The following is a 16,174-nucleotide window of genomic DNA, read 5'->3' on the forward strand; positions in this document are numbered from 1 at the left end:
AGGCACACAGCCTTTACATCTGTTCATCGTGCACCACGATCCCCTCTCTCCTCCCCGCCGTCGCCCCCGATGAAGAAGCTCTTTGGGAGAGACAAGGCCAAGGTCGTCAAAGTCACTCCGGGCATCCGCGACGACGTTTCTGTCCTTGGCGAAGTGCGATTGCCCTCCACCCACCCTTGCCCCGCGCTGACCTGTCACGCCCCTCTAGAACGACACACCCCCGGCCTCCAGACACGACAGAATTCACTCCAACCCAGAAGACGCCTGGGACATGGTCTCGGAGGCGGATCCTCCACTACACCCACTACGACACGCCCCATCTCAGCAGTCTTCATACACCTCCATCAACCATGTCGGCTCGCCGAACCCCAGCCCATTACCGCGCCCAAGTTCTCCCTTCGCTTCTAACGGTCTTCCCCCACCGCAAAACACCGTAAAGTCAAATCAGACCAAGGACCAAGGCACCGTCCTCCGCAAGAAGACCCCTGCGGCTCCGAACGCATTCGCTGCCGTCGGCATCCTCAACTCTCTCAACCCCTCCCATCTGGAGCCTGTAGACTCAAGGGAGCAGTCCGATGACGGATTCACGGACTCCTCACATAGAGAAGACAAGGAGAAGAGGGAGAAGCGGCCGTTCTGGGAACGGTCAAATAACAAAGAGAGGGACAGAGAGAAGGATAGAGCGAGAGAGCACGAGCGGGAAAGGCAGCATCTTTATACGAGAGAGAAGGAGCGGGAGAGGGACAGGAGAGAGGACGGTGTGCCTGCTGAGCTTACACGATTGCTTGGTGCGTCCGATTCCTTCGTCTTTTACGCGCGAGCGTGTCTCGATCCTGGTGTCCTTGCAGGCTACCTCTTCGCAACATCCTCAGAAGACTGGTCATTGGTTCTAGAGGTCTGTGATAGAGTATCTACGAGCGAGGAAAATGCGAAGGAGGCTGCAAAGGCACTCCGGCGAGAGTTCAAGTGCGTCCTCATTTCTATGCCCCTCTCAATTGCCCGTTGATCCCGCTGTGAGCAGAGGTGGCGAACCATCGACTCAGCTTTCGGCGGCTCGATTGTGGGCGATTATGCTCCGCAATTGCTCTCTGTCCTTCGTCAAGCAATGCACCTCGCGCAAGTTCCTTGACGCACTCGAGGAAGTCCTCAAAGCCAAGACCACTACTCCCGTAGTGCGGGAACGGCTGATCGCCGTTCTCGCCGCAGCTTCGTACGCGAGTGATTCCGGTACGTTTCTCTACGTCCTTATTGCGCGTCCGATACAACTATCTCGCCCCCATAGAATCCGGGTTCAGGCACCTCTGGCGAAAAGTAAAGCGTGAAGACCAACCTGATGAGGTGCTTGGTTTCTCGCTGCATTATACGTTGTTCTCAATATTAGCGTGTAGGGTGTTCCGTTCGATACGGACGACGCGATGTTCTATCCCGTTACTCCAAGACATTCTGTGGGACCGAACTCATTGCAACCGCCAATCCTTGACCCACAACCCCAACCCCAGCATCCTCATAGCCTCCAACCTGGCCACCCTCAGGCTCTGCAACGCAACCCTTCCCAGCTTCCGCAACAACCCCCTACTCTACACCAACCCCAACCCCAGCGACCGCCTGCCACGGTGAGTCTGACGATTTTGCTTCTTCAGCATCTCAACATCCACACATGCCGTATAGGTCACATCGAGCAAGCCTAGGTCTCGCAATCGCGTCATTCCTCCAGAGGAAGACATTCGTCGATTGTTCCAGGAGTGTAAGGTCGGCCGAGGGAATGCAAACCTCCTCTCAGAGGCCCTCACGTATGCGAAGCCGGAGGACCTCAGGAGCAAAGACATTATCAAGGTAGGATCAACTATCCGACCGGACTTAGATTATCTAATCCTCCCAGCAGGAGTTTTATGCCCGATGTCGCGCTTCGCAAGAGCTCATCTCCGCTCAAATTCCCTGGGCCTTTGCTCAAGCCGAGCGTTCGCGTGAAGCGTTGCTTTCCAAAGGTGGAGCGAATCCGAAACCGCCAAAGGAGGGCAGGCATTCAATAGACCAGGACCGTCCACCCTCCAGCCCCAAAAAGGACAAGGAGGAGCACCAGACGACGGAAGAGAAGCTCCTTGCTGCAATCTTGGCGTCGAACGAGGAGCTGCTTGAAGCCCTTCGCCTTTATGACGACCTTGAACGAGTCGGCATCGAGCGGGATACCGAGGAGAGGAGCAAACGGGATGTCCGGATGGATCGTACGGTAAGCTCTGGCCACTACCTGTTCATCACTACCGGCGCTGACAGTTTTGTTTCACAGCGTCTTCACGTCGACGAGGAAAACAATTTGCAGTACCTCGAGCCGACGGAGAACCTCATCGGCGGGTCTTCCTCCTCCCGCGCGCCATCACCACCGCCCTCGACATCCCCTTCACCTGCCCCATCGTTGGTCATCACCTCCGCCCACGGTCATGGCAGCAGCCATGCGGCCCCCGTTCCCAGCCAGCCGGCACCGGGGCGCGCTCCCCACCCCGTGCAGCATACAAGCTCGCAAGGGTCAGTGCTATCGCTCGCGCCGCCCCCACCAGCACCGCACGGTCCGCGACTGCCACAGCAGCGGTCGAACACGCCCTCTCCGGAGCGGGGGCAGTTGAACCACGTCGGGCGGGCATCGATGGAGAGCACGACGGCGAGGCAGCCGAGCAATCTCCGGCACGACAGCAGCTCCGAGCCATCGGACGCAGACCTCGACGAGTGCAAGACGCCTGTGCGGCCGAGCGCGAAGGCTCTGGGGAAGCGCAGGGTGGTCGAACCCCCCGAAGGCGAACGTAAGTGATTTGTTCTCGCGCTACGTCTCGGGTCAGCTGGACTGACTGCGGGTGATTGGGGTGGAAAACAGGCGCGTTCGACCCGGACGACCTGTTTTACGAGCAGGGCCAGAACCCGAACAACAACGGCGTGCAGCACTCGGACGACTCGGAGTCGGACGACGGCAAGGCGAAGGGCCCGTGGCACCGCCCAGTGCATTATGTGTACGACGCTGCGGCGGAGCGGACGCAGCAGCGGATTCGGGAAGGGCGGCTCGCCGCGGCGGCGCTCGTGGGTGGAGTGCACTAGCGCATCGCTGTCGCCGCCCCTGGCCGCCTGCCTTCGGGCTGTACTGTCTGTGGCGCCCGCTCTGGCGGTGCGCGCGAGGGGCACGGATGCATGCCGACCGTTTATGACTATGACCTCTCATGCCGTCTCTCACTTCATCCTTCATGCGCATGCTCTGCGGGGGTTTCGGCTTCGCGACGCTGTTGTGTTATATACCTACGATACTACTTATGTCACTCGGGCACTTATTCTTCTATACACCACATTGGCTGGATGCAGCGCGGAGCACGGAGCGAGCGGGGGTCGTGCATGTATGTACATGTTCATGATGGATGAAGCCGAGCGTGAGGGTGTTTGTGCGGCGGGTTGTACACTAACTATCACGATCATTTCCCGAACCCTGACGATTAATTAGAGGACCGACCAGTAATCTTATTGCGCAAGACGCGGCTGATTAACAGGCGTTCTTGCCCTCTCCGCTCATCGGCGCCAGGGGACGGGCACTCGGCAAGTCGGGCCGGATGCCCGTGGTGCACACGCTCGCTGCTCAACCTTTGCCACGACAGCAGCGGAGGCTCTACGGAGCGTACCACATCAACTGCGTGCAGAGCTCGACATGTACGAGTCGCCATTCCCGCCATGGGACTTTACGGACAGGAACAGGTCCGTGCGGCCCCCCGCCAACCGCCCATCAGCGCCATCGACTGACCATCGCGGCCCCATTTCAGTTTCGCGTGCGTCCCGAGCCCTCTTTGCCGGGTTCGGACGCGCCCTCACCGTTGCGGTTCCGCGGCGACAGGTTCGAGACGGTCGTCAAGCGGTGGCCGGTCATCCTGACGGGCATCATCGACAACATCTATTGTCAGAACCACGAGCTCGGGATCTCCCAGGAGAGCAGGACGCCGGAGGAGGCGAAGGTGGTCGAGGCGCGCATCGAGGAGGGCAAGAAGATCATCAGCAAGGTCGGGGAGATCAAGTACGACATGGCGCGTGATCGGCCGCTCGTGTGAGTGCCTGCGGACGAAGGGGATGTGGATCGGCCGTGCTCACTCCGGGTCCTCCAGCCAGATTCCCAACGACGGTGAACCATTGGATGAAGTGTACAACAAAGAATTGGAGTCGCTGCCGCCAAGGGAAAAGGAACGTGGCTCACCGTCCCCTGGCTCTATTCTGAGTAAGAGCGATAGCAGCCGTGGAGCACATTCGCTGACGATCGGAGATATTCAACATAGATGCTACTTGTCAGTTAGGTGATGCGTTGCCCGAGCGATGATAGCTGATATAGGCTCTCTCAGGTATCGCCTCGTCCGCTCGTTCTTTGTGCAGACGACTTACTGGAAGGACTACGATCCTTTCCTCTCCCAGAAGCAAGACACGTTTCAGAAGAGCTCGAAGGCGATATACCGTCAGCGGGTCTCCGATACGAGCGATGACACTCACCCTGTTAACAAATCTATTTGCAGAGCTCGCAACCACCATGCACGAGTTGGAGCGTGAGAAAGACGCACTGGCGTCCTCTCGGGACGAACTGAAAGTGATCTTCAAGGAGATGATCCAGATGTGTCTTTGGTCGGTCCAAAATTCCACTCTCATGCGCGCAAACGATCTCACAAGCATCCTGCCAGGGGAAATGCGACAGTGTGTTCACACCATCCAGGATCGATAACGGATGGACTACTAACGGCGTTCACAGGATCTTTCTATGCTGACACAGATGTCTCATGAGGACATTCAGCACCTGCAGAGCGTGGGACGGGACGCGCAAGCAACTCGCGCGCAGTACATTCTCCACGATGATCAGGAGAGTGTGTGGACTCACCTCACCGGGCTCACAGAGAAGGCCGACTCCCGCATCGACTTCGTCCTGGATAATGGTGAGAGGCGCTCCGTAGCAATGGATGCTCATCGCTTTCGAGCTGATTGATTTCGCAGCCGGTTTCGAGGTACGATCCGTAGTGTCGTATGGCCGGTCCAGCAGATAATCACGAAGCGACGGGCAGCTGTTCACCGATCTCGTCTTCGCGGACTTCCTCGTGACCTACACCCCATACGTCCACAAGGTCGTCTTCCAGTGCGTCTTCTTCCCGTCACATGCTGTCCAGCTCCGGCCTCAGTCGCCTGATCACCGCGCACACAGCCCGAAGATCATTCCCTGGTTCGTCTCGGATGTGACGCCGCCAGACTTCAAGGCGACGACGGGGTCGCTGCTCGACCCCGCGTTCTTCCCGCAAGATGCGGCGTCCGCGGAGGAGAAGGCGCACCTGCACGCGATGGTCGGCCGCTGGGCGCAGTACATCGCCGACGGCACGTTCGCGCTGTCGGTCCCGCTGGAGAACGCGCTCGGGCGCGCGGACCCGATGGCGGACTTTTGGACGTCGCCGTACCCGTATTGGAACATGGCCGCGCTCGCGCCGGAGCTCCTGGGGCGCTTGAAAGACAGCGGGCTGGTGATCTTCAAGGGGGATCTCAAGTGAGTCGGTTAGGGTGCGTGAAGGGATGCGAGGCTGACGGATACACGTTCTCGCGCGCGAACTAGCTTCCGCAAGTGAGAGACGTCCGAAAGGAACTCTTATCATTGTCGGTGCTGATCGTGCGCTACAGGCTGACCGGAGACGTGCAGTGGCCAGTCTCCACACCGTTCAGTGAAGCTATCGGTATGTCGTAGGATGAACTTCGGCTGTCTCGTTTTTGAAGTCATCGCTTTCCCCGTCTTTTCTCCAGGTCCACTCGCCGGCACTTTCCCTATTCTCAGTCTCCGTACGAACAAGGCCGACGTGGTCTGCGCGGTCGACCAAGCGGTCGCGGAGAAGCTGGACAGCACCGGGGAGAAGTGGAGGTACAACGGGAAGTGAGTGGCGTTGCTGCTGTTCGGTGGAGTTTGTCTGATCAAGTTCGAAAGGTACGCGCTCGTGCTTTTCGAACCGCGCAAGGACAAGGCGTAGTGGCATACTGGGACGGGCAGGGATGGGGATGGACAGAGAGTACATGCTGAGGTTAATGAGGACAAGCTATGCAACGTGCCATGTGTATAGATGCACACCCTACCCATATCCCTCGATCAGGCATCATTGAACAAGGTGAGTATGTATGCGTGGGGCCTTGAAGCTTGAGGCCTGGTCTGCATGCTGGCGCGAGCATGACCATTGTGTCCGAGTCGATGGATTGCTGCGCGATACCTCATACTAGGACCACAACTGCCCATACTGAATGTCAAAAAGGGCTCACTGGCGTGCCTTTGCCAGTGCAAGGGCCGCAAATATATGCACGCGGGGCGACACTGCGCGCCCTCGGCGTCTGGTCTAGTTTCAGCCGGCCGAGCGCTGGGCACAACTTGTCTCGTACCGCCACCTGCCAAGTACTGAGTTCTGACCCTGCTGGTTGGCTCCCAGGCACTCCCCGGCCCCTTCTTCTGTTGTCCACAAGTCCCATCGCTCTGCGCGTTCTTGTCTATATGGGCTGGAGGCGTACTGTTCGGTGAGTCTCGCCCCCTTGCCATCGTGCCTCCTCCACCTCAACGCGCAGTTACTCCTCCGCACTCGCTATCTCTAGGGCTTGATATTTACCCCCCTTAGCCTCAGCATGACCTGATCCCTACCACCAGCCGGCAATAATAGGCTCCAAAGGGCCCACCGAAGGTCTACGTAACACGACAGCGGTATCTAGGCCGTTCATCGTGCTATGGAGGGGCTTCCGCTCGTGGAGATATGGAAGAGATTTGTGCCCGGAACCGATCCTTCGAATGAGGTTGAGGGCCTGTTCTACTACCCATCCATCAACCGTCTCGTCGACGTGCAATTGGAGTGGCAAGTGAACCACGAAGTTGTAGGCCCACTTCCCCCGTTATTCTGTTTTTCTCCATATGCTCAAAAGTTGTTCCAAGCCGAGATTGCTCGATCCGTGTTCAAGGCGGCAGAGGGGCATCGGAATCCCGGCGAACTTCTATTGGTGGCCTTGGACACCTCGACCAAGTCCGCAAAGGACGGCCCAACTTCAAGTCCGGCCGTACATCAGCCTCGCCTCGCCCCGATCTCTCTATATACTTTCAGACACAACGCATGCGCGAGCTACTCGTTGTCGACGCTGAAACGAGCATGGATATCCTGAACATCGGAGATGACGAAGAAGTCACTTCGGAGGAAGATGAATCAGTGATGGAATACGACGACGACGGTGGTGACGGCGAAGACGATGGATCTGGGACGAGGACGGCGGTGACGGTACCAATGAGACTGGAAATCACTTCGATGCGACTGAAGAAAGAGTCTTTGCGCCCGGGGACTCTGTCGTTGCGCCCGAGGACTCCGTCTCCTCCGATGCCCCTTGGACTCGTGCTGAGGCACCAAGTCTTTCATCATGGTAGAACCTCATATACCGACGTCGTCATTCCTGTAGAAGTCAAGATCGAGTCGGCGTTCCTGTTCAGCCCGAAGCCTCTCCCGAATGCTCTATCGCCGAGCGCCGCGGCCGAAAACCACGTAACCGAAGGCCACTCCCCGTTTCAAAAGAGCCTCGCTCGGCGGCGATGGGATGACACTTCCTCAGCAACGGCAGTCCCTAGCTCAGATCACCGAGTACTGCGCCACGACCTAGGACGACAACACCGCACGCACGTCTTTGCACTGCACGTCTGCCGCAACCAGGCCCGGTTACTCGTTGTCCAACGCGGGGGCACCTTCATCTCCACCCTTTCAAATACGGCACGTTGGAAAACCGGACGCTACATCGCTTCTTCTGGCGCGTGGCCCATATGTCTAGGGAGTCCCTCGGCTTCGATAGATCGGTCGTTCCGGCCTCGAGTGCGGTCGGACCAGGTTGCTCAACTTTGCGAAGGATTTGAAGCAGGCCGATCCTCGACGAACCCTCCTCCTCACGCACTGAGTCGTAACCCGAAGGCGCAGACTTGGACAGATCACCACCACGCAGTGGCCGCTTCACCTCGTGACGTCGGAGGCAAAGCGTACGTGATTGGGCGGCCGATCATCCAGACTTCGGCCCTCTATGGACCCGCGCCGCGTGTCTATCATGCTTTTCGCATGGTCAAGCGCGGTGGCAAACGCCGGCTCATAGGGCGCACCATCAAGGACTACTGGCGACCCGATATCAAGGACGTCGAGCGTGAGGATAGCATCTACGCCTTACTTCATCAGAACGATGTCTCCAATGTACCCACATGCATGTGTGGTGAAGATGTCACCTCGGCGGATGGGGTCCCGCAGCGCACCACTGCCCCGTCCGTGGCCAATCCCGAGCATCTCTATCCCTACGTCCACTACCGCACTCTGCTCGAGGAGATGTACGAGCCCCTTCTCGCCTTCAAAACTTCAGAGAGTTGTCGGGCTTCATGGTAGACGCTATGACTGGTGCGTCAAATGGTTGCGATATGGCATCGCGTGAACATGTCTCATTATCTCTTTGCAGCACACCAACGCGCATGGGCCGATGCACAAATTCTTAATCGTCAAGTTGGCGTTAACAGCATTGGTATCTTCGCTCGACGCAAGCGCCAGACAGTCGGTGGGAAGACCAAATGCATCGTTACACGTGTCGCGCTCCTCTGTGACTGGGAGTCGTCAAAGAGTCTCATGCAGATCGAGACTGGCGAGGGGCCCCGGCAGTATGCGATGGTAGTGAGTAGTCATTATCCGCGCGATGCTTCCTTCTCCGCTGACCGGCTCGTGTTCCAGGGATCCTGGTATTTCAGATCGGCGCTGTCGGTGTTGTACCCCCTACGTCGTGAGTGTCGCCTGGCCGACGAGATCGAGTCATTCATCCACGTCTTCCACTACCTCGTCCTACGGTTTTGCAAGACGGAGTTGAGCGAACGAGACGAATCGCTGAATACTCTGTGCAACATCATCCGGCTAGTGTACGCCTCATATGTCCGCGCTGTGGACAGCAAAGTCCACACGGGTTCATACGAGAAGCTCACGCACCTGAGAGCGAATGGAGAATCCTGGATCCTACCGTGCGGGATCCCGGCCCTGGGAGACCTGCTGGATGAGATCGGACAGCTTACCTGCGAGCACTTGGCGCCGATCTCGCTGAAAGTCTACAGGCGCATATACGGCACGGACACCGACCCTGTGGACCTCCCGACGAACCGGGGCCTCTCTCTGACCACACGCCGCTGAAGGCAATATTCGAGCGCTATGCGCACGCCAACGTCTGGCAAGGAGGGAAAAACTGGAAGAAGGGCGCCGACGTGTTCAAGAGGGCGCGGCTTACTGCCTTTCACGAGAGTTTCTACGTGAACACTCTCGTTCGCGCCGAACCACCTGAGCGTGACGAGTCCAATAGGGTAACGAAGAAACAGAAGACGAGGGCGGGTGTGGAGGCGAAGACGTAGTCGGGCTCAGTAGGGAACCACCGTCGTACTATTTCTCGAATGGAGAGGGGATATACATTTTACTGAAAGGCGTGGACGTGCGAGGGCAAGGCAATGGCCAGAGTCTTGGGAGGAACGGGAATTCCACCGAGCGACCATTGACAGAGGAAGAGGTCACTCCTCGTCCTCGCCGAACTCGTCCTCCGCCTCCGGCCCCGTCCCGTGCGCGTCGTCGCCGGCGTACCGGTCGCACAGCGCCCAGAGGTCGTCCTTGAGCTCCCGGACGTCGTCGAACTCGAGCCCCATGTGCACGACGACGGCGGCGCGCCGGTCGACGCACGCCTGTGCGACGCGGGCGTGCGCGGCGAACAGGCGCGAAGGTGCGCTCGACGCGGTCAGGGTGCTCAGCGCGCGGTGGCGGAGGGTCGGAGCGGGGAGGGCGCGGGAGGAGGGGGAATGAGGAGGGAGTTGGGTAAGGGAAGGCGTGCACACTGCGAAGGGGGAGGTCAGTCGGGGCTGGAGCATGAGGAGTATGGGAGGAAGAGGCTGACGTGAAGGGTGCCGGGGTGCGGGCTGAAGTGATCTCGTTGAAGAATGTAATCTCGGGGGCGGTAAAGCCGCGGGAGACGGAGAGTCGAGCGTACTCCTGGTGCGAGGGTCAGGCGAGAACGGATCGCTGGCTGGGACACACGAACCACTACGAGGCTTTTGTCGCTGTCGGCAGGGGACGATAAATCGTAGATGCGCCTTTCTGTGTCCATCGACAGATCAAAAGGCGTTGAGAGCGGATACATTCCAGACAAGCACAACGTTTTGAAATCGCCCGACCTGTTGAGCGTGGTACTGAGAGAGAAGAGATCTTGATTTGCCAAGCTCTTGAGTCTAATAGTGGGCGTTAGATAAGGCGCTCGCAAGGTGTGCGCAGAACGCAGCACTACCTCAGCGGCAGCGTTGCAGTCTCAATATGTGTGGCAAAAGCGCTGAGGCACAGTACGGCGACTGGAGCTTCAACTAATTGTCAGCAGATGGACGACGGCACCGAGATGAATTGTTCCTACATTGGCGTTCAGATCGTCTGACCACGCGCCAAAACGCCACGTTGTAGGAGCCTGTAGGGGAGCATTCATCGTGGAGAGGTCTTCCAGTCCCTTGAGCACCAGGGCATCATTCAGTGCTTTCATTGCTTCGTCTTGCTGAATGGCGGAAGTAAGCTCATCATGACGTCGGTCGTCAACTGGGTGGTTCGTACTTGATCGACGTCGACGGAACCGAAGGACGCGGGGGACAGGATGGGGAAGGCGAGGGAAGGCAACTTAGGGAAGTCATCCCTGAATGCGGTCAGAAAAGCGTCGGTGAAGCCTCCGAAGGTGACGGAGTCGCTGAGAAGTTGGATACCCTGCAAGGAAGGGTTGATTGAGAAGACGCCAAGTGTGCTATGTGAATCGCGGGATTACCTGTAGGCCATCGCATTCTTCGACGAAGAAGCGAACGTCGGTCTCCATGATATCCGCATCCTATGCTCACGCGTCAGTAAATAGCTGCAATGCTGCAATGCCTCCGGGAGAGTGCTGACGGTGTGATGTTGGGCGAATGCTCGCTTGCTGCTAAGCCAATCGCCTTGGGCATCCTCCCACTCGGCAGGATCGGGGAGCCTGTGGGGTGAGCGGGGATGAAAGTAGACTCGGCTGTAGTCGGACCAAAAGCGGATGGTGGTGGGCTCTGCGGGCTCTGCGTCGTCCTCGTCCTCTGCAGGCCCGCGTTGATCGAGGCGAGTGTGGTATGCACTCTTGCTGACGGAATCTTGACGGAACTCGACGATGCCGTTCTCCCTGGAGATATGTCATGGTCGTGGCGGGAAGCGGGAGGGACCAAGCGAACAGACCATTGGGTGGCATCAAGGTCGTTTTCTGTGCCGTAAAGGCCACTGGGGAGGGAACCAAATTGCGCTGTGCAGCTGCTGAGGACACGACGGAAGGGCACACGTTGGATGGTGCGTACACTTGCGGTCAATGAGGAGCACACGCGGGCAGTACGTTTGTTCTCCCTGCAGAATCCCGGTCAGGCGGAGGCAATGCGGCAGGGGTCAGACTGACGGTGGCGGTCAGGCCTTCCCGGAAGGAGCGGTCGTGGAAGACTTGGGGCTCGCTCTCGTCGTCGTACGTGAAGTAGCTCTCCTGGGCATTCCAGAAATGAGTGCCGACATGGTTGGCGAGAGGCCCGGCCTGGACGTAGAGGATCTCGCGCATGGCGGGTCGCGGGAGGAACACAGGCGGAGGCGGAGGCCAACCCTTGGCTCGGGGCGCAGAGACGCCCCGCATATACTCGCTCTCCTTTCTCTTCTCCCCCTCCCTCGACGACCATGGTCGCCCCTGCCCTGCTGCCTGTGCTCACCCTCCCTTATCCTCTCGTCCTTCTTCCTACTGCCCGCACCCAGGTCGCTCTCGACGAAGCCACTGGCTCGCGTCTCATCGAGCTCGTCCAGCGCTCAGACGCCCCACAACTCACCGTCGGCACAGTCCCCATCTCCACCTCCAACTCCCTCCACTCCTGGGGTACTCTTGCTCGCGTTGTCCGTGTCGTCCGTCCCGTTTCAAGAGGTCCCCAACGGTTCTACAATGTCACTCTCCAAGGCCTCTCGAGGATCCACTTTCCGGACCTCGACCCCACACCCATCGGAGTTGGGCCGAACGAGCTCCTGGAGCTCGCCGTCTATATCCCTACCCAGGATGGTTGTCCCTCGCACGAGGCCATTGGTCCTTTCAGGTCTGCGGCTTCCAAGCTCCTCGACTACATCGCACAAGACGCAAACCAGCAATCCCGTCGGGATGTGTATCTCAAGATCTCACATATGATAGAGGAGGTCTCAGATGACAGGACACCATGGATGGCGGACGTCATCGTCGCTGGCATCAACAAGGTCGAGTACGACGACAAACTCGGTGGGTTCCCTCTTCTCACTCCACATTGACTTCGACCCTGCTATGCGAGATTCGCGAGCACCGGCCGGTGTTTGTGTTGCTACCCCCGCTAAAGTCCTGGAACATGGAACCCCGTGTCTGGTCATGGTAGCAGCGCACGGGATTTCTGACGCGTTCTCTCCCCAGCTTACCTCGCCGCTGCTGGCCCTGACCAACGTCTCCGTCGCGCCACAGAGCTGTTCATCAAGCAGGCATCCATCTCCGAAGTCACGAAGAAGATTGCGCAATCCGTCGACGAGTCCCTCTCGAAGCAGCAGAAGGAGTTCTTCCTCAGGCAGCAGCTCGCCGCCATCCAGCGCGAGCTCAATAGCCTCAACCGCTCGTCACAGAATTCCGAAGCCCCAGGGGCACGGACGCCCAAGACGCCGTCGGAGCTTGACGACAATGAGCAGTCGGAGGCCGACGATATGGCGGAGATCAAGTCGAAGATCGAAGCCATGGCGAAGGACAGTGACGAGCGCAAAATGGCCGTGCGAGAGTGGAAGCGGTTACAGCGCATCCCGTCCGGGAGCGTTGAGCATGGCGTCATCCGTAACTACGTAAGTCGCACCCCTTCTCGCGACTGTCCCGGCTGTTGACGTGAGACCTCAGCTCGAGTGGATTACGTCCATCCCGTGGCCATCGTCTGCTGCGTTTGCGGCCTCCACCTCCGCGGACAAGCTGAGAGACCGTTCTTTCCTCACCTCTGCACGGAAGCAACTCGACGACGACCATTACGGCCTGGAGAAGATCAAGAAGCGGCTCATTGAATATCTCGCCGTCGTCCGTCTGAAACAACTCCAAGCCGAACGGGAAGAACTGGCGGCGTCTTCGGCCATGTCTTCTGCTGCGAGTTCGAACGAAGGGGCTCAGCGGTCAGAAGGTGACTCCAACTGGCTTGCCATCAAGCGCATTAAGCAGGCGCTGAATGGGTATGCCACAGGCGTGACAGAGAAGCAGTCGGTGAAGACTTCGCCGCCACTTGCGCCTCGGGCGTCTGGCGCGAGCCAGAGCCGCGGCGCCGCAACGAAGGCGGTCAAGGGACCCATCCTCCTGTAGTCTGCATTACGACCGTGGGATGTATGCACGCAATACTCAACAGCTGTATCCAGGTTCGTCGGCCCTCCCGGTACTGGAAAGACGTCACTTGGACAATCGATCGCTCGCGCCCTCGATCGTCCTTTCCAGCGGATATCGCTGGGTGGTGTTCGTGACGAGGCCGAGATCAGAGGTCATAGACGTACATATGTTGCCAGTGGGCCAGGATCCATTGTGCAGGCATTGCGCAAGGCAGGCAGGCCAGACCCTGTGATTCTTCTGTGAGCGAGTCTCATCCATTTGACCATGTTCTCGACTCACTTGGTACATGACAGTGACGAGATCGACAAGGTCGGCCACAGCAACTTCCATGGTGACCCTTCCGCAGCGTTGCTCGAAGTTCTCGACCCCGAGCAGAATCACTCGTTTAACGTGGGTTCATTGAATGTATTATGTGAGTTGATACTGAAGGTCTCCTTCAGGATCACTATATCAATGTTCCCATCGACCTCAGTCAGGTACTATTTATTTGCACGTCGAATTCTCTTGAGACGATGGCCTCGCCCCTGCTCGATCGTTGCGAGATTGTCCACTTGTCTGGTACGCCTCACCGCTTCTACATCCTAGGATCATCTGGATGACGAGTTACTCTAGGCTACACATATGACGAGAAGATCCACATTGCACGGAAGTTCCTCCTGCCCAAGCAACTCAAGGCCAACGGCCTCACCCCCGAGCACGTCACCCTCACCGACTCTGCGCTCCTGCACATCGCGACGCATTACACCCGCGAAGCCGGCGTGCGGTCGCTCGAACGCGCGATCTCCGCCGTCGTCCGCTACAAGGCCGTCGAATGGGCGGAGTTCTCGGACGTCACCGGGATCACAGACGTCTCGCAAGTGCCCGCGCCTGAGGCGCAGGAGAAGTTGGGCAGGGTGTACCGCAAGCTGGTGGAGGAGCATGAGCTAGAGAAGATCCTCGGCATCGCACGGTGGGACGAGGAGGAGATGCATCGGGAGGAGAGGCGCGGCCTCATTTATGGCCTCGTCGTTACAGGCATGGGCGAGGGCGGGATCTTGCCCATCGAGACGACGGCGGTGCCCGGCACGGGCCAGCTGAAGCTCACAGGCAGTCTCGGCGAGGTCAGTGCTTCACAGCAAGTTGCACGCCGTTCGACTGCGAAGCTCATCCATACACACGAACGCAGGTCATCAAGGAGAGCGGCGAGCTCGCGCTGAGCTGGGTCAAGAGCCACGCGTTCGACCTGTACATCACCAAGCTCCGCTCCCAGGACCCGCTCAAGGTGCCCGACCCGATCGACATCCACCTCCACCTCCCCTCCGGCGCGGTCAAGAAGGACGGCCCGTCCGCGGGCATCGCGATGGTGCGTCCCATCTGCCCCTCTATCTCCGCTCTCGTCTCACCCGTCTCGCTCCCTTTTCTTTCTGGCATCTGCGTTCCCCACAGACCTGCGCGTTCGTCTCCCTCCTCACGGGCGCGACCGTCCCCGCGTCGGTCGCGATGACGGGCGAGGTCACGCTCCGCGGGCGCGTCGGGCCCGTGGGCGGGATCAAGGAGAAGGTGCTCGGCGCGCACCGCGCCGGGGTCGCGAAGCTCATCCTCCCCTGGGCGAACCGCAAGGACGTCGAGCACGACGTCCCGCTCGAGGTCCGCGCCGAGGTCCAGATCGTCTTCGTGCGCTCGATGGAGGACGTGCTCGAGGCCGCGTTCGGCAAGGGCGTGCTCTCCTGGCGCCGCGACGTCGTCGTCGCCGGGCTCGAGAGCCGGCTGTGAGCTTGGATGGGTGGATGGACAGATCGCTTGCTATTGGATTCGGCTTACGGATGTAATTGTAGACTGCAATGTTTGTGTTCCTACCTTAATCTCTCAATCCACGCTATTGATTGGTTTCGGAGTCTCTCAACCCAATGGCCGTAGGCTCATCAGTGCTGAACGCAACGGCACCCCCGGTCTCGTAGACGAGCGTGAAACGCAGTGTAGTGAGCGGCATGTCATTGTCATGGGCGCATACGAGACGGTATACTACACAGGTACACGGTATGCCAGTCGGGGGCCAGGGGACACACGGCGTGCTGCGGCGTGCAAGTTACCTACCGAGCAGGGCGTGTGCGGAGCGGAGCGGATTGCGGTGGGGGAGCGTGGGCGTCAAGGGAGTGGGTGCGGTAGTCGACCAGCCTGCCGGCGACGGGGACGTGGGCGTGGTACCAAGAGGGAGTCGAGGGGCGTGCGGGCGTGCAGATCGGGGGACGGGACGACGGCATCGAGTGCTCGGAGTGTGTGCCAGCACCACCCGTTCGGCTCTGCGTGGAGTGGCGTTCAGGCTCGAGCTTCAAGGCTGGGGCGCTCGGCTCGCTCGAGGATGCGGGGAGGGGATTATGCAGTCGGGTAGGGTAGCGGGTGGGGGAGCGCTGCATGAGTGCAGCGTGAGGCTGGGGAGGGGCGTTGGCGATTGGGGAGGAGAGGGATCGGGGATGGGGATGGGGATGGGGGAGAGAGGGAAGGGAAGGAGTCGGGCGTGTGGTATGTACAGATGCGCAACAGCAGGCGGGAGCAGCGGTGGCGAATAGCATATTCGACGCGTACGGGGCGACGTGGGACTCGAGTAGACGGAATGCGAGGGCGACAATGCGATAATGTAGGCGGGCGTTTGGTTGCTTGGTGGGGGGAATATAGCGGCGAGAGACAGCGGAGCACTTGGACGCGGGAGACTTGGATGTACCGAAGGCGGAAAACTATTGGCCTTGATTCGGAGTTTGGTTGAGAGAGAGAGAAT

The 16,174-nt window shown here is 59.1% G+C and overlaps 5 protein-coding genes across 5 annotated transcripts; 4 read left to right on the forward strand and 1 right to left on the reverse strand.

Annotated features, from left to right (window-relative positions):
• Positions 1-69: 69 nt before the first annotated feature.
• Positions 70-3,081, forward strand: BXZ73DRAFT_104144 (uncharacterized protein; the record flags this gene model as incomplete). The annotated part of the gene is made up of 10 exons (XM_048015801.1): positions 70-153; positions 209-788; positions 849-966; positions 1,022-1,227; positions 1,283-1,338; positions 1,389-1,613; positions 1,669-1,833; positions 1,883-2,227; positions 2,285-2,792; positions 2,864-3,081. The coding sequence occupies 10 exons, from the start codon at positions 70-72 to the stop codon at positions 3,079-3,081; spliced, it is 2,505 nt and encodes an 834-aa protein (XP_047875034.1).
• A 595-nt stretch (positions 3,082-3,676) lies between these two features.
• BXZ73DRAFT_104145 (uncharacterized protein) lies at positions 3,677-6,002 on the forward strand (the record flags this gene model as incomplete). Its single annotated transcript, XM_048015802.1, has 15 exons — positions 3,677-3,723; positions 3,789-3,794; positions 3,860-4,066; positions 4,125-4,301; positions 4,356-4,465; positions 4,524-4,629; positions 4,686-4,698; positions 4,754-4,934; positions 4,993-5,003; positions 5,061-5,131; positions 5,198-5,530; positions 5,597-5,605; positions 5,662-5,714; positions 5,782-5,908; positions 5,960-6,002. The coding sequence occupies 15 exons, from the start codon at positions 3,677-3,679 to the stop codon at positions 6,000-6,002; spliced, it is 1,494 nt and encodes a 497-aa protein (XP_047875035.1).
• A 2,091-nt stretch (positions 6,003-8,093) lies between these two features.
• On the forward strand, positions 8,094-9,406 carry BXZ73DRAFT_104146 (uncharacterized protein; the record flags this gene model as incomplete). The annotated part of the gene is made up of 5 exons (XM_048015803.1): positions 8,094-8,353; positions 8,386-8,420; positions 8,479-8,687; positions 8,745-9,143; positions 9,194-9,406. 5 exons carry the CDS (start codon positions 8,094-8,096, stop codon positions 9,404-9,406), a joined length of 1,116 nt encoding a protein of 371 aa, XP_047875036.1.
• Positions 9,407-9,559: 153 nt separating this feature from the next.
• BXZ73DRAFT_91617 (tubulin nucleotide-binding domain-like protein) lies at positions 9,560-11,631 on the reverse strand (the record flags this gene model as incomplete). The annotated part of the gene is made up of 9 exons (XM_048026041.1): positions 9,560-9,901; positions 10,081-10,267; positions 10,324-10,343; positions 10,417-10,578; positions 10,635-10,781; positions 10,959-11,210; positions 11,255-11,331; positions 11,384-11,429; positions 11,479-11,631. The coding sequence occupies 9 exons, from the start codon at positions 11,629-11,631 to the stop codon at positions 9,560-9,562; spliced, it is 1,386 nt and encodes a 461-aa protein (XP_047875037.1).
• A 113-nt stretch (positions 11,632-11,744) lies between these two features.
• Positions 11,745-15,174, forward strand: BXZ73DRAFT_91618 (ATP-dependent protease La; the record flags this gene model as incomplete). Its single annotated transcript, XM_048026042.1, has 9 exons — positions 11,745-12,324; positions 12,490-12,902; positions 12,955-13,397; positions 13,455-13,661; positions 13,716-13,812; positions 13,863-13,980; positions 14,035-14,522; positions 14,588-14,764; positions 14,848-15,174. 9 exons carry the CDS (start codon positions 11,745-11,747, stop codon positions 15,172-15,174), a joined length of 2,850 nt encoding a protein of 949 aa, XP_047875038.1.
• Positions 15,175-16,174: the final 1,000 nt, after the last annotated feature.

Source organism: Epithele typhae (assembly GCF_022376455.1).
Source record: "Epithele typhae strain CBS 203.58 chromosome Unknown BXZ73scaffold_48, whole genome shotgun sequence".
NCBI lineage: Eukaryota > Fungi > Basidiomycota > Agaricomycetes > Polyporales > Epitheliaceae > Epithele > Epithele typhae.